This window comes from Oncorhynchus gorbuscha, linkage group LG16, assembly GCF_021184085.1.
Source record: "Oncorhynchus gorbuscha isolate QuinsamMale2020 ecotype Even-year linkage group LG16, OgorEven_v1.0, whole genome shotgun sequence".
Taxonomy (NCBI): Eukaryota; Metazoa; Chordata; class Actinopteri; order Salmoniformes; family Salmonidae; genus Oncorhynchus; species Oncorhynchus gorbuscha.
Genome location: NC_060188.1, coordinates 627199 through 651163, shown reverse-complemented (window position 1 = coordinate 651163; position 23965 = coordinate 627199). Strand labels below are relative to the sequence as shown.

The 23965-nt window shown below is 46.7% G+C and overlaps 1 protein-coding gene across 1 annotated transcript in view; it reads right to left on the bottom strand.

The window, feature by feature from the left end:
* The window catches only part of LOC123998877 (brain-specific angiogenesis inhibitor 1-associated protein 2-like), a 116632-nt gene extending 103922 nt beyond the window's left edge, over positions 1-12710 (bottom strand). The window contains exon 1 of the mRNA XM_046304099.1: positions 12365-12710. Within this exon, the coding sequence (XP_046160055.1) occupies positions 12365-12436 (72 nt within the window). The 5' untranslated portion in view covers positions 12437-12710. The remainder of the gene's footprint in view (positions 1-12364) is intronic.
* Positions 12711-23965: the final 11255 nt, after the last annotated feature.

The following is a 23965-nucleotide window of genomic DNA, read 5'->3' as shown; positions in this document are numbered from 1 at the left end:
TGAGTGTCAGGATGACCGGGTTCTGGAGCTCCATGTTAAGAGCTGTTCAAGCCCTCTCTCTCTCGGTCTCTCTCTGTGTGTGTAGCTGTCTGTCTCCCACTAAGGCAAACAAAGTAGAGGGAGGATGAGTCACCATACTGAGTCACTGTAGGGTTCAGAGGCCTGTCTCTCCTTCAGGTAGTAGAGGGATGGTCACTGATGGGAGTGGGGGCCACAAACTCTGAACTCATCATGAGGGGCCACAGTGGCTCGCGGGTCTGAGTACTCACATCTATACTCACACATGCAGTCAGAGCCAGGGGACCGGAGCTAAACGGTCCCCCCGCGAACATAACATTTTAGCCCCCCCTTGACAGAAGAGACTGATAAGTTCATTTAAATTCAACACACTTTGCCATGGGGGTGTAGAGAAAATGTTGCAGTTGTAAAGCAAGTTTGTTGCAATTCTACACGTTTTGCCATGTGGGCGGAGAGAAGATGGTTTAGTTTTATAATGCTATTCTACACATTTTGCCATGGGGGCAGAGAGAAGATGGTTTAGTTTTATAATGCTATTCTACACATTTTGCCATGGGGGCAGAGAGAAGATGGTTTAGTTTTATAATGCTATTCTACACATTTTGCCATGGGGGCAGAGAGAAGATGGTTTAGTTTTATAATGCTATTCTACACATTTTGACCTGGGGGCAGAGAGAAGATGTTTTCGTTTTATAATGCTATTCTACACATTTTGACCTGGGGGCAGAGAGAAGATTTCTTAGTTTTTATTATGATATCTGAGTGAGAGTAACTAACAAAAATCTATGGGGGCTCCACAGTCGATAATTCGATCATAATTACTACAATTTTAGAAAGCTGGCTATACTAACTTATCAATCCAAAACATGTTACCTGACATGGCTCATTGAGTGACTGTTCGTGACATAAGCATTTTATTTTGACCTCCCTTTTGACCTCTCAACAGTAAGTTTAGAAACAGACTGAGTAAATACAAATAAAAGTTTGTTTTACATTGGGGCAGAAAGTATTTAGTCAGCCACCGATTGTGCAAGTTCTCCTACTTAAAAAGATGAGAGGCCTGTAATTTTCATCATAGGTAAACTTCAACTATGACAGACAAAATGAGAAGAAAAAAAATCCAGAAAAATCACATTGTAGGATTTTTAATGAATTTATTTGCAAATTATGGTGGGCACAACTGGTGGCTGACTAAATACTTTTTTGCCCCACTGTATTATGTGGGGGTCCGTGGGCCACATCCCTGAGGAAGAGCATGAGATTCCAACACCCCCACAGCTGTGCTTTACAAACCCTGCCCTGTACTCATGTAGGGACTCAAACCAAGGAGTGCCCCTTTACTGAACAAACAGTGCCACAATGAGATTCAACCCACACACACACACACACACACACACACACACACACACACACACACACACACACACACACACACACACACACACACACACACACACACACACACACACACACACACACACACACACACACACACACACACACACACACACACACACACACACACTGCTGTGCTTACAAACCCTGCCCTGTACTCTGACACACACAGTGGTGTCATGTGAGTCACAACAGCGTGTTGGCATCTCCTCCACCCGGTGCAGCCGCCGGCTGCTTAGGCACGCTTGCACAAGACCGCGCTAATGCATTCTGTAGTGAAATGACCCAGCAGGATTCAAATGTCTCCTAAACCATATTACAATCAATCCCCAGTCCTGCTAATAACCAATGAGGCTTGGGGAAACCCCAGACTAGTAGGAGACAGGAAACAGTATGGAGAGTGGAGTTCAAACCCTGTCAAGTTAGGTGACACGACCGCGGCGGGTCAGGTGACACGACCACAGCCAGTCATCAAGTCAGGTGACACAGCCAGTCATCAAGTCAGGTGACACGGCCAAGGACAGTCAGCCAGTCCGGTGACACCTCTATGGCCAGTCCGGTGACACCGCCTCGGGCAGTCCGGTGACACCGCCTCGGCCAGGGGGCCTGTCTCCATGCCTTCACCTATACTACACTCATAGAAAAGCGGTTGTCGACCCCCATGTGTGTGTAACGTCTACTCTGACACGGTCAGTTACATTTCTGAGAAGGGTGTAATTGCGGCCTGCAATTCAGGGCGTTCCTGCTTGTGCAGGAACCCCTCTGATCTTCTATTGGTCCATGTTTAAACGAGGACAGACGGAAGGCCCCATAGAAAATCCAGTACAGTAGGTGGCGTTAATACACAATAATGTTGGATGACAGCCACGATAAACCCCACAGAAGAAGGGGCGGGGTCGACACCGGTAGCTCGCTAGTGTTGTGCGGTATACAGATGTTCATATCGTCCTTCACTCATCCCGGGATTTAGGGTATTACCGGCTTAGGTGTAACACGACCCCTAAGTGTAACACGACCCCTAAGTGTAACACGACCCCTAAGTGTAACACGACCCCTAAGTGTAACACTAGTTATCTAAGTTGGTTACTGAATGAAGAAGGTGACGGGGCATCATATTGTGTTGGCTTTCTGCCGTGTCTGAGAAGTCAAAGCCCTGTGGAGGAGTTCTGTACAGCTGTCACTGCTAGCTTTTGATTTCCTTATGTTTTTTCTCCTCTCCATTCTTGGCCCGTCTCCTCCTCCATCTTCTTCAGCAGAACAGACAGGCCCGTTTCCCTAGCGACTCGACAGACACAGCGTGTACACATGCTGCTCCAGAACAGGCAGGCCCGTTGCCCTAGCGACTCGACAGACACAGCGTGTACACATGCTGCTCCAGAACAGACAGGCCCGTTGCCCTAGCGACTCGACAGACACAGCGTGTACACATGCTGCTCCAGAACAGACAGGCCCGTTGCCCTAGCGACTCGACAGACACAGCGTGTACACATGCTGCTCCAGAGCAGACAAGCATACGTCAAAACTTTATTAATTTGCACAATGTCTCTCGTTCACATGTAGGACCCTGAAGGAGGGAGGTAGGTAGGGGCTAGTGTGGGAGCTACCGAAATGTTATTTGTAAACGTAGGTAAGGGGCTAGTGTAGGAGCTACCGAAATGTGATTTGAAAAAACGTAGGTAGGGGCTAGTGTAGGAGCTACCGACTGTTATTTGTAAACGTAGGTAGGGGCTAGTGTAGGAGCTACCGACTGTTATTTGTAAACGTAGGTAGGGGCTAGTGTAGGAGCTACCGAAATGTTATTTGTAAACGTAGGTAGGGGCTAGTGTAGGAGCTACCGAAATGTTATTTGTAAACGTAGGTAGGGGCTAGTGTAGGAGCTACCGAAATGTTATTTGTAAACGTAGGTAGGGGCTAGTGTAGGAGCTACCGAAATGTTATTTGTAAACGTAGGTAGGGGCTAGTGTAGGAGCTACCGAATGTGATTTGTAAATGTAGGTAGGGGCTAGTGTAGGAGCTACCGAAATGTGATTTGTAAATGTATGTAGGGGCTAGTGTAGGAGCTACCGAAATGTGATTTGTAAATGTAGGTAGGGGCTAGTGTAGGAGCTACCGAAATGTGATTTGTAAATGTAGGTAGGGGCTAGTGTAGGAGCTACCGAAATGTGATTTGTAAATGTAGGTAGGGGCTAGTGTAGGAGCTACCGAAATGTGATTTGTAAATGTAGGTAGGGGCTAGTGTAGGAGCTACCGAAATGTGATTTGTAAATGTAGGTAGGGGCTAGTGTAGGAGCTACCGAAATGTGATTTGTAAATGTAGGTAGGGGCTAGTGTAGGAGCTACCGAAATGTGATTTGTAAATGTAGGTAGGGGCTAGTGTAGGAGCTACCGAAATGTGATTTGTAAATGTAGGTAGGGGCTAGTGTAGGAGCTACCGAAATGTGATTTGTAAATGTAGGTAGGGGCTAGTGTAGGAGCTACCGAAATGTGATTTGTAAATGTAGGTAGGGGCTAGTGTAGGAGCTACCGAAATGTGATTTGTAAATGTAGGTAGGGGCTAGTGTAGGAGCTACCGAATGTGATTTGTAAACGTAGGTAGGGGCTAGTGTAGGAGCTACCGAATGTGATTTGTAAATGTAGGTAGGGGCTAGTGTAGGAGCTACCGAATGTGATTTGTAAATGTAGGTAGGGGCTAGTGTAGGAGCTACCGAATGTGATTTGTAAATGTAGGTAGGGGCTAATGTAGGAGCTACCGACTGTGATTTTTGGTGAGTTTGGACATTTACAAGCGAAATTGAGACAATGTGCAAATGAAAAAAGTTGCCTTAATGTGTTTGGACCCCAGGAAGAATAGCTGCTGACCAATGGCAAACCCTAACAAATACAAGTACTTCACCCACAGCAGAGCAGAGGCAGGTCAGTCTGTCATGGCTCGTGGGTCCCCCTCTCCTGTCAGAGGAGATCAAGCTGCCATTTAAGAGGCCTTCACACACTCCATCCCCTCAGAGCATGTAAAGCGAGGCAGTTTATACGTCATTCTACCATGGAAATGGACCTGGCTGTACCATGCAGTCACCCATAGCAGAGCCAACCAAATCAAACTTTATTTGTCACATGCGCCGAATACAAGTGTAGACTTTACCGTGAATTACTTACTTACAAGCCCTTAACCAACAGTGCAGTTCAAGAAGAAGAATATATTTACCAACTCGGCTAGAATAAAAATTAATAATAAAAACTAACACAGTAAGAATAAAAATAACAAGGCTATATACAGGGGGCACCGGTACAGAGTCAGTGTGCAGGGGTACAGGCTAGCTGATGTAATCTGTACATGTAGGTGGGGGCGAAGTGACGCTTCATAGGTAACAAACAAACAGCGAGTAGCAGCAGTCTACAAAAGGGGGAGGGGGGGTGTCAATGTAAATTGTCCAGTGGCGATTTTTATGAATTGTTCAGCAGTCTAATGGCTGGGGGTTAGCAGCTGTTGAGGATCCTTTTGGTCCTAGACTTGGCACTCCGGTACTGCTTGCCGCGCGGTAGCAGAGAAAACAGTCTATAACTTGAGTGACTGGAGACTGACAATTTTATGGGCTTTCCTCTGACATGCCTATTATATAGGTCCTGGATGGCAGGAAGCTTGGCCCCAGTGATGTATTGGGCCGTTCACACTACCCTCTGTAGCGCCTTACGGTCAGATGCCCGGCAGTTGCCATACCAGGCGGTGATGCAACCGGTCAGGATGCTCTCGATGGTGCAGCTGAAGAACCTTGTGAGGATCTGAGGACCCATGCCAAATCATTTTAGGGGGAAAAGGTTTTATTGTGCCCTCTTAACAACTGTCTTGGTATGTTTAGACCATGATAGTTTGTTGGTGATGTGGACACCAAGAAACTTGAAACTCTCGACCCGCTCCACTACAGCCCTGTCAATGTTAATGGGGGCCTGTTCGTCCCACCTTTTCCTCTAGTCCACCAACAGCTCCGTTGTCTTGCTCACATTGAGGGAGAGGTTGTTGTCCTGGCACCACACTGCCAGTTCTCTGACCTCCTCCCTATAGGCCATCTCATCATTGTCGGTGATTAGGCCTACCCACTTGTGTCGTCAGCAACCTTAATGATGGTGTTGTAGTCGTGTTTTGCCACGCAGTCATGGGTGAACAGGGAATACAGGAGGGGACTAAGTACGCACCCCTGAGGGGCCCCAGTGTTAAGGATCAGCATGGCAGATGTGTTGTTGCCTACCCTTACCACCTGATGGCAGGCTGTCAGGAAGTCCTGGATCCAGTTGCTGAGGGAGGTGTTTAGTCCCAGGGTCCTCAGCTTATTGATGAGCTTTGAGGGCACTATGGTGTTGAACGCTGAACTGTAGTCAATGAACAGCATTCTCACATAGGTGTTAATTTTGTCCAGGTGAGAAAGGGCAGTGTGGAGTGCGATTGAGATTGCGTCATCTGTGGATCTGTTGGGGCGGTATGCAAATTGGAGTGGGTCTAGGGTGTCCGGGAGGATGCTATTGATGTGAGACATGACCAGCCTTTCAAAGCACTTCATGGCTACTGATGTGAGTGCCACAGGGCGGTAATCATTTAGGCAGGTTACCTTTGCTTCCTTGGGCACAGGGACTATGGTGGTCTGCTTGAAACATCTAGGTATTACAGACTCGGTCAGGGAGAGGTTGAAAATGTCAGTGAAGACACTCGACAGTTGGTCCTCGCATGCTTTGAGTACACGTCCTGGTAATCCGTCTGGCCCCGCGGTTTTGTGAATGTTGACTTGTTTAAAGGTTTTGTTCACATCGGCTGCCGAGAACGTTATCACACAGTCATTCAAAACAGCTGGTGCTCTCGTGCATGATTCAGTGTTGCTTGCCTCGAAGCAAGCATAAAAAGGCATTTAGCTCATCTGGTAGGCTCACTGGGCAGCTCGCGTCTGGGTTTCCCTTTGTAGTCCGTAACAGTTTTCAAGCCCAGCCACATCCGACAAGCATCAGAGCCGGTATAGTAGGATTCAATCTTAATCCTGTTTTGATGCTATGCTTGTTTGACGGTTCGTCTGAGGGCATAGCAGGATTTCTTAGCGTCCGGATTAGTCTCCCGCTCCTTGAATATATATGCCATTTAGCAGACGCTTTTATCCAAAGCGACTTACAGTCATGTGTGCATACATTCTACGTATGGGTGGTCCCGGGGATCGAACCCACTACCCTGGCGTTACAAGCGCCATGCTCTACCAACTGAGCATGGCAGCTCTAGCCTTTAGCTTGATGCGGATGTTTCCTGTAATCCCGGGTTTGTGGTTGGGATATGTATGTACAGTCACTGTGGGGACAACGTCATCAATGCACTTATTGATGAAGCCAATGACTGAGGTGGTGTATTCCTCAATGCCATTGGATGAATCCTGGAACATAATCCAGTCTGTGCTAACAAAACAGTCCTGTAGTGTAGCATCCGCGTCATCTGATCACTTCCGTATTGAGCGAGTCACTGGTACTTCCTACTACACAGGGCCAGTACTACTACTACTACTACTACTACTACTAAACAGGGCCAGTACTACAACTACTACTACTACTACACAGGGCCAGTACTACTACACAGGGCCAGTACTACTACTACTACACAGGGCCAGTACTACTACTACTACTACTACACAGGGCCAGTACTACTACACAGGGCCAGTACTACTACTACTACACAGGGCCAGTACTACTACTACTACTACTACTACTACTACAACACAGGGCCAGTAGTACTACTACTACAACACAGGGCCAGTAGTACTACTACTACAACACAGGGCCAGTACTACTACACAGGGCCAGTAGTACTACTACTACTACACAGGGCCAGTACTACTACTACTACTACACAGGGCCAGTACTACTACTACTACTACACAGGGCCAGTACTACTACTACTACTACACAGGGCCAGTACTACTACTACTACTACACAGGGCCAGTACTACTACTACTACTACTACTACTACACAGGGCCAGTACTACTACTACTACTACTACTACTACTACTACAACAACACAGGGCCAGTACTACTACAACACACAGTACCACTACTACTACTACTACTACTACTACTACTACTACTACTACTACTACAACACAGGGTCAGTACTACTACTATACAGGGACAGTACGACTACTACAACACAGGGCCAGTACTACTACTACTACTACTACTACTACAACACAGGGTCAGTACTACTACTATACAGGGCCAGTACGACTACTACTACACAGGGCCAGTACTACTACTACTACACAAAGGGCCAGTACTACTACTACTACTACAACAAAGGGCCAGTACTACTACTACTACTACTACTACACAGGGCCAGTACTACTACTACTACAAAGGGCAAGTACTACTACTACTACTACTACTACTACACAGGCCCAGTACTACTACTACTACAACACAGGGCCAGTACTACTACTACTACTACTACTACTACTACAACACAGGGCCAGTACTACTACTACTACTACTACTACAACACAGGGCCAGTACTACTACTACTACTACAACACAGGGCCAGTACTACTACTACTACAACAACACAGGGCCAGTACTACTACTACTACAACACAGGGCCAGTACTACTACTACTACAACACAGGGCCAGTACTACTACTACTACTACAACACAGGGCCAGTACTACTACTACTACTACAACACAGGGCCAGTACTACTACTACAACACAGGGCCAGTACTACTACTACTACTACAACACAGGGCCAGTACTACTACACAGTGCCAGTACTACTACACAGTGCCAGTACTACTACACAGTGCCAGTATTACTACTACTACACAGGGCCACTACTACAACACAGGGCAAGTACTACTACTACTACTACACAGGGCCAGTACTACTACTACTACAACACAGGGCCAGTACTACTACTACTACTACAACACAGGGCCAGTACTACAACACAGGGCCAGTACTACTACTACTACTACACAGGGCCAGTACTACAACACAGGGCCAGTACTACTACTACTACTACACAGGGCCAGTACTACTACTACTACAACACAGGGCCAGTACTACTACACAGGGCCAGTACTACTACTACTACTACACAGGGCCAGTACTACTACTACTACAACACAGGGCCAGTACTACTACACAGGGCCAGTACTACTACTACTACAACACAGGGCCAGTACTACAACACAGGGCCAGTACTACTAATACTACAACAACACAGGGCCAGTACTACTACTAATACTACTACACAGGGCCAGTACTACTACAACACAGGGCCAGTACTACTACTACACAGGGCCAGTACTACTACTAATACTACTACACAGGGCCAGTACTACTACTAATACTACTACACAGGGCCAGTACTACTACTAATACTACTACACAGGGCCAGTACTACTACTAATACTACTACACAGGGCCAGTACTACTACTAATACTACTACACAGGGCCAGTACTACTACTACTACTACACAGGGCCAGTACTACTACTACTACTACACAGGGCCAGTACTACTACTACACAGGGCCAGTACTACTACTACACAGGGCCAGTACTACTACTACACAGGGCCAGTACTACTACTACTACTACAACACAGGGCCAATACTACTACTACTACTGGACTCTCAAAGATTTCCTGTGCTTGGCCCTCCTATGTTGAACATAATAAACTGGCTCTCTATCCACTGGATGTGTACCAAACTCACTAAAAGTGGCAGTAATAAAAACCTCTCTTGAAAAAGCTACTACTACAACACAGGGCCAGTACTACTACTACTACTACAACACAGGGCCAGTACTACTACTACTACAACACAGGGCCAGTACTACTACTACAACACAGGGCCAGTACTACTACTACAACACAGGGCCAGTACTACTACTACTACTACTCCAACAACACAGGGCCAGTACTACTACTACACAGGGCCAGTACTACTACTACAACACAGGGCCAGTACTACTACTACTACTACTACTACTACTACAACACAGGGCCAGTACTACTACTACTACAACACAGGACCAGTACTACTACTACTACAACACAGGGCCAGTACTACTACTACTACAACACAGGGAGGGCCAGTACTACTACTACTACAACACAGGGAGGGCCAGTACTACTACTAATACACAGGGCCAGTACTACTACTACTACTACAACAACACAGGGCCAGTACTACAACACAGGGCCAGGAGGCATCATTATCAACACTGGAGGACTAATGATTCATCAAAGTGCATATAGAGATTCAAACAGTATCAGGTGTGTATCCATCCAGAGAACAAACACTTCCCCGCCTCCCTCCCTCCCTCCTTCAGGGTCTCTAAAAGAAGCGTCTCCCTCCCAGCCTCTCGTCATCTGGCCTCCTTTCTGACGTCTGACAGATTCCCAAAAGAAGAGCAAGAGAGACCTCAGCTCCCCTCAGCCCTATTCTGGGATCCGACATGTCCTTCTTTCAGAGTAGAACTGTGCCTGGTGAAGGCTGAGAGAAGAGGGGGGGTGTATGGAAGTCGGTGCACTGCAGTGAACAGGGCAAATGGCTGGTTAGTTGGATGTTGGGGCTTGGGGATGGTGTTCAGTAGGGAGAAAACGGTTTGAAGGATTTTGAAACATAGATGGTAGAAACTGAACAATAACCAAAAAGAACAAAGATTTGGTTTCTTTTGCCAAACCTTTTCATACGGTGAGCCCTACTAACATTGCCATGGTCTCTCCACCTTGAAAAGCTGAGAGGAGAACATGGAGGCTGTGTGTGTAGAATCATAGTGATGTGATTCCCTGTGGAACAGGAAGTTGCTAGTATCCTCATAACCAGAGAGTTCTGTTAGCATTCCACAACAACTATGCACCAGGTGTTTCCCATAGCGTTTCATTAAAAAGGTTCAAGCCCTGTTGCCAAGCGCAAGGAAGTCAACTTGAGCCCTATGGCCAGCCAACATGTGGTAGTTGAGACCTCTTAGCATACTTTAAAATGGTTACAACTGAACAGAGTGTTTTAGTCCAGGTATATCTGTAGGCTTATATGTGCAGACCCCCCACTACAACAAAACACCTTGTTTCAGGTCCAAACCCCAAGGCCCTTCCAGATTCTGGAAGCCAGTTTGTTTCCTATAGGCCTTGGGCTCTGGGCTATGCAGTGGAAAAGGAAGGTTCTGTCCCATCTGAAATCTCAGCCATCATGGTTTCCTAAAGGTGGTCCTGAGCCCATCTGAAATCTCAGCCGTCAGGGTTTCCTAAAGGTGGTCCTGAGCCCATCTGAAATCTCAGCCGTCAGGGTTTCCTAAAGGTGGTCCTGAGCCCATCTGAAATCTCAGCCGTCAGGGTTTCCTAAAGGTGGTCCTGAGCCCATCTGAAATCTCAGCCGTCAGGGTTTCCTAAAGGTGGTCCTGAGCCCATCTGAACTCTCAGCCGTCAGGTGTCAACTAGCACTACACAGCTGATTCAAATATTCAAAGCTTGATGAAGAGTTGGTTATTTGAATCAGCTGTGTAGTGCTAGGGGGAAAATAAACATGCACCCAGGGGGCCCCAGGACACCCTCCTTCTCTCTCTCTCTCCCCCCCCCCCCTTCTCTCCCCACCCTTCTCTCTCTGCCCACCCTTCTCTCTCTGCCCACCCTTCTCTCTCTGCCCACCCTTCTCTCTCTGCCCACCCTTCTCTCTCTGCCCACCCTTCTCTCTCTGCCCAAATATGTTAAACTAGTTAAATTATTCTTTTGAATTTCGGACTTTGATTTCAAATCAAAAAATGTATTTTTAAAGCCATGTTTACATCAGCAGATGCCACAACGTGTGTATACAGAAACCCAGCTTAAACCACACACAGCAAGTAATGCAGATGTAGAAGCACGGTGGCTAGAATTGATTATAGTTCTATAAATAACAGACAAATAAATAAAAATCCCCAGGACCGACTGAGAAACCCTGAACTAGCTAGTAATACACAGTTAGATCTAGCTGTCCTAGCGGATCAGTTGGGAGGCTGTTCTATTAGGTCATCAATGGAATATGACCCCCTGGAAAGAAGCTGGTCCCAATATGAAACTAACACAGAGGCTCCAGCCCAGGCGGATTTTTGCTGAACAGGTTTTGTGATGTTGAAATCCCCAGGGCAAATGTTTGAAGTACCTGTTACAACACAGCCTGCTAGCTGCCCTACCTCTACCTCCTCCTCCTCCTCCTTCCTGCCCTGTCAACCAAGCACCAATGTGAAGGAATGTCTCCCTCTTTCTCTCTCACACACACACACCCTGTTCTAGTGGACACAGTAGGCCAACATGAAATACATTGAAAGAAGTTAATGTGTAATGAATCTATTGATTAACTGTGACTGTGCCACGGTGTGTGTCATATGTAGCCTGTCCATTACATGTTCACTATCTCTCACATCAACATAATACTGAGCCTGAATCTCTTACAAACATGATCTAGTTATTATGGCAGAAGCATAGCGCAGTATGACATGTCTGAACAGTGGTGTGTAGCCTACATTGTGCGGCTGCGCCGAGGAGCGCTGATTTTACTGTAGAAATGTAGTCCTACCTGATGCCCCACGGACGGCAACAAAATGAAAGCTACGCGTCGCTACTGACTGTAAAATACGTATGATAACTCACAGAATGGCATTAGGGAGGTAGGTCGTAATTTTGAAAAGTACATTTATTCAGAAAAGTAGGCCAATATAATTGAACAGGGAAGACCTTCAATAAAGAGCATCGAACGCTCCCTCGGGAATTCTCTTGGAATGAAGAGATTCTAATCGCAGTTCAAGATGCGCACCGAATGGGGGAGGGCAAAAATGCTATTAAAATCACTAATAAAAACACATTCCAAAATATTTACATAACTTATATTATGAGTAGGCCTATATCGTCTGTCAATAACCTGTGGTATCAAACTTTTTATAGTTGTAGAAGCTTACCTTGTAGACATTCTCCGTTATGCGGTGAACCTCGTCGGTGCGAGACATCTTGAAATCTTCGGTCAAAACCATAAACAGTATTTTCCTTTAGAGAGAAGTTATCCGAGTGAAATACGCCGAATGGGTAGAGATAGTAGCCTAAACGAAGAGAAGATGTGATGCAATTTACCGCGAAGGTACGTGTGCCTGAAAGACAGTAACTGGAAGATTCTCTTGGTCGGTTGCACCCACTCAAATCCCTCTCACGCAATCAATCTCTGCGGTGTTCGCCAAAGCGTCTTGTCTCATCGCGGAGCTTTTCCAATTACAAGAGCACCACCCGCCTTCTCTGAAACACCGCCTCTCCCCTTCTCTCTCTGCCCAAATATGTTAAACTAGTTGCATTATTCATTTGAATTTCTGACATTGATTTCAAATCAAATGTATTTATAAAGTGCTTACACAGAAACCCAGCCTAAAACCCCAAACAGCAAGCGTTGCAGAAGCACGGTGGCAAGGATTTATTATTGTTCTATAAAGCTTAATATTTTATAAATATATACAGTGCCTATAGAAAGTCCAAAAATGGCAAAGACACATTTTGGCCTGAATGCAAAGCCTTATGTTTGAGGAAAATCCAACAACACATCACTGAGTAACTGCCTCCTTGTTTTCAAGCACAGTAGTGGCTGCATCATGTTATGGGTATGCTTGACATCGGCAAATACTGGTACATTTTTCAGGATGAAAAGAAATGGGATGGCGTTAAGCGTAGGCAAAATCCTAGAGGAAAACCTGCTTCAGTCTGCTTCACACCAGACACTGGGAGAGGAATTCACCTTTCAACAGGACAATAACCCACAACACAAAGCCAAATGTACAGCGGAGTAGTTTACCAAGAAGACAGTGACTGTTCCTGATTGGCCAAGTTACAATCTGCTTGAAAATCTATGGAATGACTTAACACATTGAAAAAAAGAATGGGCAAATGTTGCACAATTCAGGTGTGGAGAGCTTTAATGAGACTTACCCAGAAAGCCTCACAGCTGTAATCGCTGCCAATGGTGCTTCTACAAAGTATTGACTCAGCAGTGTGAATACTTACGTAAATGAGATATTTCCGTATGTCATTTTCAGTAAATTAACTAAACGTTCTACAAATATGTTTTCACTTTATGTTGTACTGTGTGTAGATGGTGTTTAATTATTTATTTTATCTAATCAAGATGTTTTATTCTTCATTCATCTTTGGGTGTTTTGTGCATCTTGCTGACATAAAACAAAAAAGTATCATTTTTAATCCCACTTTGTAACACATTAAAATGTGAATAAATCCAAGGGGGCTGTAGACTTTCTAGAGGGACTGTCTGACTGCATCTACACTTCAGGTGACTGCATCTACACTTCAGGTGACTGCATCTACACCTCAGGTGACCGCATCTACACCTCAGGTGACCGCATCTACACTTCAGGTGACCGCATCTACACTTCAGGTGACCGCATCTACACTTCAGGTGACCGCATCTACACTTCAGGCGACCGCATCTACACTTCAGGCGACCGCATCTACACTTCAGGCGACCGCATCTACACCTCAAGCGACCGCATCTACACCTCAAGCGACCGCATCTACACCTCAAGCGACCTCATCTACACCTCAGGCTACTGCATCTACACCTCAGGTGACTGCATCTACACTTCAGGTGACTGCATCTACACCTCAGGTGACTGCATCTACACTTCAGGCGACTGCATCTATGACTGCATCTACACTTCAGGCGACTGCATCTACACTTCAGGTGACTGCATCTATACTTCAGGTGACTGCATCTATACTTCAGGCGACTGCATCTATGACTGCATCTACACTGCAGGTGACTGCATCTACACTTCAGGTGACTGCATCTATACTTCAGGTGACTGCATCTATAACTGCATCTACACTTCAGGCGACTGCATCTATGACTGCATCTACACTTCAGGCGACTACATCTACACTTCAGGCGTCTGCATCTACACTTCAGGCGTCTGCATCTACACTTCAGGCGTCTGCATCTACACCTCAGGCGACTGCATCTACACCTCAGGCGACTGCATCTACACCTCAGCCGACTGCATCTACACCTCAGCCGACTGCATCTACACCTCAGGCGACTGCATCTACACCTCAGGCGACTGCATCTACACCTCAGGCGACTGCATCTACACCTCAGGCGACTGCATCTACACTTCAGGCGACTGCATCTACACTTCAGGCGACTGCATCTATGACTGCATCTACACTTCAGGTGACTGCATCTACACTTCAGGCGACTGCATCTACACTTCAGGCGACTGCATCTACACTTCAGGCGTCTGCATCTACACTTCAGGCGTCTGCATCTACACTTCAGGCGACTGCATCTACACCTCAGGCGACTGCATCTACACCTCAGGCGACTGCATCTACACCTCAGCCGACTGCATCTACACCTCAGCCGACTGCATCTACACCTCAGGCGACTGCATCTACACTTCAGGCGACTGCATCTACACTTCAGGCGACTGCATCTACACTTCAGGCGACTGCATCTACACTTCAGGCGACTGCATCTACACTTCAGGTGATATAGTGAAATTAAACATCACAAAAATATTTAAAACAAAGAATGACGATTACTTTTTAAAAATCACTATCATCATGGAAATATTTGTTACTAAAACAAAATCAATAGCCTCACATACCAAACCTACAAGTCAAGTCATGTAACACCAATTCAGACTGTACGAAACTGAACAAAGACCTGGTGAAGGACACAAGTCCTTTTCTCACAGGGGAAGTATAATTGAAACGGTCAGTTGCTGCTGGAGAATAACACCAGGGAATGTTTTCATTAAGTGTCCTGGATGTCTCATAATGTGACAAGCGGAGGATAGCGCTGTGTGGAACACACACACCGTTATGGATACAATGGTTTTTACATAGAGAGATGATCCATTATACAAGGAGCCAACGTAGTTTATGAAGGAAGATGTCCACAACTTTAGAAGACTACCTTTCACAGGAATGTGAACCAGACTTCCTGTTCCTGATCAGCTCATCACCAGCAGTAGGTCTGTAGTTCTGGCTTCAGGAAACCAGACTTCCTGTTCCCGATCAGCTAGTCACCAGCAGTAGGAGGTCTGTAGTTCTGGCTTCGGGAAACCAGACTTCCTGTTCCTGATCAGCTCATCACCAGCAGTAGGGGGTCTGTAGTTCTGGCTTCAGGAAACCAGACTTCCTGTTCCTGATCAGCTAGTCACCAGCAGTAGGGGGTCTGTAGTTCTGGCTTCAGGAAACCAGACTTCCCGTTCCTGATCAGCTAGTCACCAGCAGTAGGGGGTCTGTAGTTCTGGCTTCAGGAAACTAGACTTCCTGTTCCCGATCAGCTCGTCACCAGCAGTAGGAGGTCTGTAGTTCTGGCTTCAGGGCAGCAGCAGTGTGGGCCGAAGCCTTGTGGGTGGAATCCAGTCCACATCTGACTTGGACTCCAGCCAGCCAGGCAGAGAGCTGTGGTATACTGCCCAGCGAGGGAGACAGGCAGGCAGAGAGCTGTGGTATACTGCTCAGAGAGGGAGACAGGCAGGCAGAGAGCTGTGGTATACTGCTCAGAGAGGGAGACAGGCAGGCAGAGAGCTGTGGTATACTGCTCAGAGAGGGAGACAGGCAGGCAGAGAGCTGTGGTATACTGCCCAGCGAGGGAGACAGGCAGGCAGAGAGCTGTGGTATACTGCTCAGAGAGGGAGACAGACAGGCAGAGAGCTGTGGTATACTGCTCAGAGAGGGAGACAGGCAGGCAGAGAGCTGTGGTATACTGCTCAGAGAGGGAGACAGGTAGACAGAGCTGTGGTATACTGCTCAGAGAGGGAGACAGACAGGCAGAGAGCTGTGGTATACTGCTCAGAGGGAGACAGGCAGGCAGAGAGCTGTGGTATACTGCTCAGAGAGGGAGACAGACAGGCAGAGAGCTGTGGTATACTGCTCAGAGGGAGACAGGCAGGCAGAGAGCTGTGGTATACTGCTCAGAGAGGGAGACAGGTAGACAGAGCTGTGGTATACTGCTCAGAGAGGGAGACAGACAGGCATAGAGCTGTGGTATACTGCCCAGCGAGGGAGACAGACAGGCAGAGAGCTGTGGTATACTGCTCAGAGAGGGAGACAGACAGGCAGAGAGCTGTGGTATACTGCTCAGAGAGGGAGACAGGTAGACAGAGCTGTGGTATACTGCTCAGAGGGAGACAGGTCTGTCAGAGAGTGGGTGAGATGCCAGTGCCAATACTCCTGTCCTCACCTTGACTAGGCCAGTAAGTGGACTGTTGTGGGAACAGTTCTACTAACCCACACAATGACGTCATAGCTTCGTGTTCCAATGCTTGACTGTCAGACAGGTCCAACATATTGTATCCTCTTTAAATACAGCAACAATACCTTATCCTCTGGTCATATAAACATGCTTTACAATAACGATATGCAACCATCTGCATAAACATATTTGGATAGAAAACGTTGTACCCTATACCAGGGGTGTACAACTTTTACCCTGAGGTCCAGAGACAGCTGGTTTTGGATAGAAAACGTTGTACCCTATACCAGGGGTGTACAACTCTTACCCTATGAGGTCCAGAGACAGCTGCTTTTCTGTTCCACCTGATAATTAAATTGTACCCACTTGGTGTCCCAGGTCGAAGTCAGTCCCTGATTAGAGGGGAACAATGTCATCCAAGGTCTAAGTCAGTCACTGATTAGAGGGGAACAATGTAAATAATGCAGTGGAACTGGCTTCAAGGTCCTGAGTTAAGTTTGAGAGCTGTATACAATAGCATTATGTAAGGTAGGAAACCCATGGGGGCAAACTAATTGTTTTCCATAGCACCGTCCGTGGGTGATATTGTTCAGAGTGGGTAGTTGGTGTTTGCTCATTGTTCATTCCAAGTATTCTGTTTAGTGTAGAGTCCTGGCTGTAAACAATGCAGTGGCTCTCTCACCTGGATAAAACGTCTCACACACATCACAGCCCAATCCCACGTTGACCCCTAGAGTGGAGCAATATGGTAATAGCTACAACTTGCCCTCTGATTGGCTAGCTCAGGGGTAGGTAACCCTGTTCCTGGACCAATGTGCCCTCTGATAGGCTAGGTCAGGGGTAGGCAACCCTGTTCCTGGAACAATGTGCCCTCTGATAGGCTAGGTCAGGGGTAGGCAACCCTGTTCCTGGAACAATGTGCCCTCTGATAGGCTAGCTCAGGGGTAAGCAGCCCTGTTCCTGGAACAATGTGCCCTCTGATAGGCTAGCTCAGGGGTAGGCAGCCCTGTTCCTGGAACAATGTGCCCTCTGATAGGCTAGCTCAGGGGTAGGCAACCCTGTTCCTGGACCAATGTGCCCTCTGATAGGCTAGCTCAGGGGTAGGCAGCCCTGTTCCTGGAGAGCCACAGGATTGTGCTTTCAACCAACCTGGAAGACCAGGTGTGTTGAATTTAGTCAATCACTGAACTGACAAACTGAGCTAATTGATCAGTTCAGCAAATTACTAAATTCAACACACCTAATCTCTGAATAGGTTCTAGGGGTTGATTTGGGATTGGGCCTCTTTTCTTTGCCAATAACACTTACGTCTCCAAACTGGTTCTGCGAACTCTCTCACTGGTGTCTAGTGCCACCTTGTGGTGAGATTCTATACTACACGCTGAATATGGTCTTCAGTGAGAATCTATGAAAAGGGATCATCATGTTGCTAAAAACCAACAATCAAATAGGACTTTAAAATAGTGTTTCTGATGCATGAATAGTAAAATGTGGACATATAGAGTAATTAGTTGTGCTGTGTTTCGCTTGTTATCGACCTAGCAGAGTACAACAGGAGATGAGGTGAAAAGAGCGAGACACAGAGTTGTCTGTAAACCACAGCTCTGCCTTTTAATTATGGAGAACAATGGTTTTAAAATGACATTATCTTCGGTTACGTCTAACGTCATTTATCAGTCGTGTGAAATATAAAGGAATTTGTACAGTGACAACATGCTACCAAACAATCCAAGCCATATACTGAGAGACGCCAATCATTTCCCCTTTAGTGTTTAATTCATCATTAAAAACAGAGGGACCAGAGCACAGATGTTCTCCTAGGCCTCGGGGACCAGAGGAGGTTTCAGCACAGATGTTCTCCTAGGCCTCGGGAACCAGAGGAGACTTCAGCACAGATGTTCTCCTAGGCCTCGGGAACCAGAGGAGACTTCAGCACAGATGTTCTCCTAGGCCTCGGGAACCAGAGGAGACTTCAGCACAGATGTTCTCCTAGGCCTCGGGAACCAGAGGAGACTTCAGCACAGATGTTCTCCTAGGCCTCGGGAACCAGAGGAGACTTCAGCACAGATGTTCTCCTAGGCCTCGGGGACCAGAGGAGACTTCAGCACAGATGTTCTCCTAGGCCTCGGGGACCAGAGGAGACTTCAGCACAGATGTTCTCCTAGGCCTCGGGAACCAGAGGAGACTTCAGCACTAATGTTCTCCTAGGCCTCGGGAACCAGAGGAGACTTCAGCACTAATGTTCTCCTAGGCCTCGGGAACCAGAGGAGACTTCAGCACAGATGTTCTCCTAGGCCTCGGGAACCAGAGGAGACTTCAGCACAGATGTTCTCCTAGGCCTCGGGAACCAGAGGAGACTTCAGCACAGATGTTCTCCTAGGCCTCGGGAACCAGAGGAGACTTCAGCACAGATGTTCTCCTAGGCCTCGGGAACCAGAGGAGACTTCAGCACAGATGTTCTCCTCCTCGGGAACCAGAGGAGACTTCAGCACAGATGTTCTCCTAGGCCTCGGGGACCAGAGGAGACTTCAGCACAGATGTTCTCCTAGGCCTCGGGAACCAGAGGAGACTTCAGCACAGATGTTCTCCTAGGCCTCGGGAACCAGAGGAGACTTCAGCACAGATGTTCTCCTAGGCCTCGGGAACCAGAGGAGACTTCAGCACAGATGTTCTCCTAGGCCTCGGGAACCAGAGGAGACTTCAGCACAGATGTTCTCCTAGGCCTCGGGACCAGAGGAGACTTCAGCACAGATGTTCTCCTAGGCCTCGGGGACCAGAGGAGACTTCAGCACAGATGTTCTCCTAGGCCTCGGGAACCAGAGGAGACTTCAGCACAGATGTTCTCCTAGGCCTCGGGAACCAGAGGAGACTTCAGCACTAATGTTCTCCTAGGCCTCGGGAACCAGAGGAGACTTCAGCACAGATGTTCTCCTAGGCCTCGGGAACCAGAGGAGACTTCAGCACAGATGTTCTCCTAGGCCTCGGGAACCAGAGGAGACTTCAGCACAGATGTTCTCCTAGGCCTCGGGAACCAGAGGAGACTTCAGCACTAATGTTCTCCTAGGCCTCGGGAACCAGAGGAGACTTCAGCACTAATGTTCTCCTAGGCCTCGGGGACCAGAGGAGACTTCAGCACAGATGTTCTCCTAGGCCTCGGGAACCAGAGGAGACTTCAGCACAGATGTTCTCCTAGGCCTCGGGAACCAGAGGAGACTTCAGCACAGATGTTCTCCTAGGCCTCGGGAACCAGAGGAGACTTCAGCACAGATGTTCTCCTAGGCCTCGGGGACCAGAGGAGACTTCAGCACAGATGTTCTCCTAGGCCTCGGGAACCAGAGGAGACTTCAGCACAGATGTTCTCCTAGGCCTCGGGAACCAGAGGAGACTTCAGCACAGATGTTCTCCTAGGCCTCGGGAACCAGAGGAGACTTCAGCACAGATGTTCTCCTAGGCCTCTGGAGAGGAGACTTCAGCACAGATGTTCTCCTAACCAGGCCTGTTCTCCTAGGGGGAACCAGGAGACTTCAGCACAGATGTTCTCCTAGGCCTCGGGAACCAGAGGAGACTTCAGCACAGATGTTCTCCTAGGCCTCGGGAACCAGAGGAGACTTCAGCACAGATGTTCTCCTAGGCCTCTGGAACCAGAGGAGACTTCAGCACAGATGTTCTTCTAGGCCTCGGGGTGTGTGTGTGTCTGCTTGCACACATCTGTGTGTATACACATTTGTTCCTGTTTTTGCTACAAATCATATTGTTCAGCGTTGGGATAATAACGTTTTTACGAAGAGGAATGTGTACTTCTGTACCTGCACTCCATTCTATGAGACAGAGGGATCAGGGACTGGACAGGCCAGCAGAGTGAGTCTGGATGGATGGATTCTGCTCTTCCATGCAGTGAGAGACCAGCATGATGACTAACTCCATCTATAGCTACTGTTGATGTTGTTGTTGAGTTAGTTGGACTAGCTCCATCCATAGCTACTGTTGATGTTGTTGTTGTTGAGTTAGTTGGACTAGCTCCATCCATAGCTACTGTTGATGTTGTTGTTATTGAGTCAGTTGGACTAGCTCCATCCATAGCTACTGTTGATTGTTATTGAGTCAGTTGGACTAGCTCCATCCATAGCTACTGTTGATGTTGTTGTTATTGAGTCAGTTGGACTAGCTCCATCCATAGCTACTGTTGCTACTGTTGTTGTTATTGAGTCAGTTGTTGTTGTTGAGTTAGTTGGACTAGCTCCATCCATAGCTACTGTTGTTGTTATTGAGTCAGTTGGACTAGCTACATCCATAGCTACTGTTGCTACTGTTGTTGTTATTGAGTCAGTTGGACTAGCTCCATCCATAGCTACTGTTGATGTTGTTGTTATTGAGTCAGTTGGACTAGCTCCATCCATAGCTACTGTTGTTGTTATTGAGTCAGTTGGACTAGCTCCATCCATAGCTACTGTTGATGTTGTTATTGAGTCAGTTGGACTAGCTCCATCCATAGCTACTGTTGATGTTGTTGTTGTTGAGTTAGTTGGACTAGCTCCATCCATAGCTACTGTTGATGTTGTTGTTATTGAGTCAGTTGGACTAGCTCCATCCATAGCTACTGTTGATGTTGTTGTTATTGAGTCAGTTGGACTAGCTCCATCCATAGCTACTGTTGCTACTGTTGTTGTTATTGAGTCAGTTGGCTAGCTCCATCCACAGCTACTGTTGTTGTTATTGAGTCAGTTGGACTAGCTTCCACAGCTACTGTTATTGAGTCAGTTGGACTAGCTCCATCCATAGCTACTGTTGATGTTGAGTTAGTTGGACTAGCTCCATCCATAGCTACTGTTGATGTTGTTGTTGTTGAGTTAGTTGGACTAGCTCCATCCATAGCTACTGTTGATGTTGTTGAGTTAGTTGGACTAGCTCCATCCATAGCTACTGTTGATGTTGTTGTTGAGTTAGTTGGACTAGCTCCATCCATAGCCTGTTGTTGTTATTGAGTCAGTTGGACTAGCTCCATCCATAGCTACTGTTGATGTTGTTGTTATTGAGTCAGTTGGACTAGCTCCATCCATAGCTACTGTTGATGTTGTTGAGTTAGTTGGACTAGCTCCATCCATAGCTACTGTTGATGTTGTTGTTGAGTCAGTTGGACTAGCTCCATCCATAGCTACTGTTGATGTTGTTGTTGAGTCAGTTGGACTAGCTCCATCCATAGCTACTGTTGTTGTTATTGAGTCAGTTGGACTAGCTCCATCCATAGCTACTATGTTGTTGAGTTACTGTTGCTACTGTTGTTGTTATTGAGTCAGTTGGACTAGCTCCATCCATAGCTACTGTTGATGTTGTTGTTATTGAGTCAGTTGGACTAGCTCCATCCATAGCTACTGTTGACTGTTGTTGTTATTGAGTCAGTTGGACTAGCTCCATCCATAGCTACTGTTGTTGTTATTGAGTCAGTTGGACTAGCTCCATCCATAGCTACTGTTGATGTTGTTGAGTTAGTTGGACTAGCTCCATCCATAGCTACTGTTGATGTTGTTGTTGTTGAGTTAGTTGGACTAGCTCCATCCATAGCTACTGTTGATGTTGTTGTTGAGTCAGTTGGACTAGTCCATCATAGCTACTGTTGTTGTTATTGAGTCAGTTGGACTAGCTCCATCCAGCTACTGTTATTGAGTCAGTTGGACTAGCTCCATCCATAGCTACTGTTGATGTTGTTGTTGTTGAGTTAGTTGGACTAGCTCCATCCATAGCTACTGTTGATGTTGTTGAGTTAGTTGGACTAGCTCCATCCATAGCTACTGTTGATGTTGTTGTTATTGAGTCAGTTGGACTAGCTCCATCCATAGCTACTGTTGATGTTGTTGAGTTAGTTGGACTAGCTCCATCCATAGCTACTGTTGATGTTGTTGTTGTTGAGTTAGTTGGACTAGCTCCATCCATAGCTACTGTTGCTACTGTTGTTGTTATTGAGTCAGTTGGACTAGCTCCATCCATGTTGTTGTTATTGAGTCAGTTAGACTTCCATCCATAGCTACTAGTACTGTTTGTTATTGAGTCAGTTGGACTAGCTCCATCCATAGCTACTGTTGTTGTTGAGTCAGTTGGACTAGCTTCATCCATAGCTACTGTTGATGTTGTTGTTGTTGAGTTAGTTGTACTAGCTCCATCCATAGCTACTGTTGATGTTGTTGAGTTAGATGTACTAGCTCCATCCACAGCTACTGTTGATGTTGTTGTTGTTGAGTTAGTAGCAACAGTTGGACTAGCTCATCCACAGCTACTGTTGATGTTGTTGAGTCAGTTGGACTAGCTTCATCCATAGCTACTGTTGATGTTGTTGTTGAGTTAGTTGGACTAGCTCCATCCATAGCTACTGTTGATGTTGTTGAGTTAGTTGGACTAGCTCCATCCATAGCTACTGTTGATGTTGTTGTTGAGTCAGTTGGACTAGCTCCATCCACAGCTACTGTTGATGTTGTTGAGTCAGTTGGACTAGCTCCATCCATAGCTACTGTTGTTGTTATTGAGTCAGTTGGACTAGCTCCATCCATAGCTACTGTTGTTGTTGTTGAGTCAGTTGGACTAGCTCCATCCATAGCTACTGTTGCTACTGTTGTTGTTATTGAGTCAGTTGGACTAGCTCCATCCACAGCTACTGTTGTTGTTATTGAGTCAGTTGGACTAACTCCATCCACAGCTACTTTTGCTACTGTTGTTGTTATTGAGTCAGTTGGACTAGCTCCATCCATAGCTACTGTTGATGTTGTTGAGTCAGTTGGACTAGCTCCATCCACAGCTACTGTTGATGTTGTTGTTGTTGAGTCAGTTGGACTAGCTCCATCCATAGCTACTGTTGCTACTGTTGTTGTTATTGAGTCAGTTGGACTAGCTCCATCCATAGCTACTGACTACTGTTGTTGTTATTGAGTCAGTTGGACTAGCTCCATCCATAGCTACTTGACTGTTGTTGTTATTGAGTCAGTTGGACTAACTCCATCCACAGCTACTGTTGTTGTTATTGAGTCAGTTGGACTAGCTCCATCCATAGCTACTGTTGATGTTGTTGTTGTTATTGAGTCAGTTGGACTAGCTCCATCCATAGCTACTGTTGATGTTGTTATTGAGTCAGTTGGACTAGCTCCATCCACAGCTACTGTTGATGTTGTTGTTATTGAGTCAGTTGGACTAGCTACATCCACAGCTACTGTTATTGAGTGTTGGACTAGCTTCATCCATAGTTGTTGATGTTGTTGAGTCAGTTGGACTAGCTCCATCCATAGCTACTGTTGATGTTGTTGAGTTAGTTGGACTA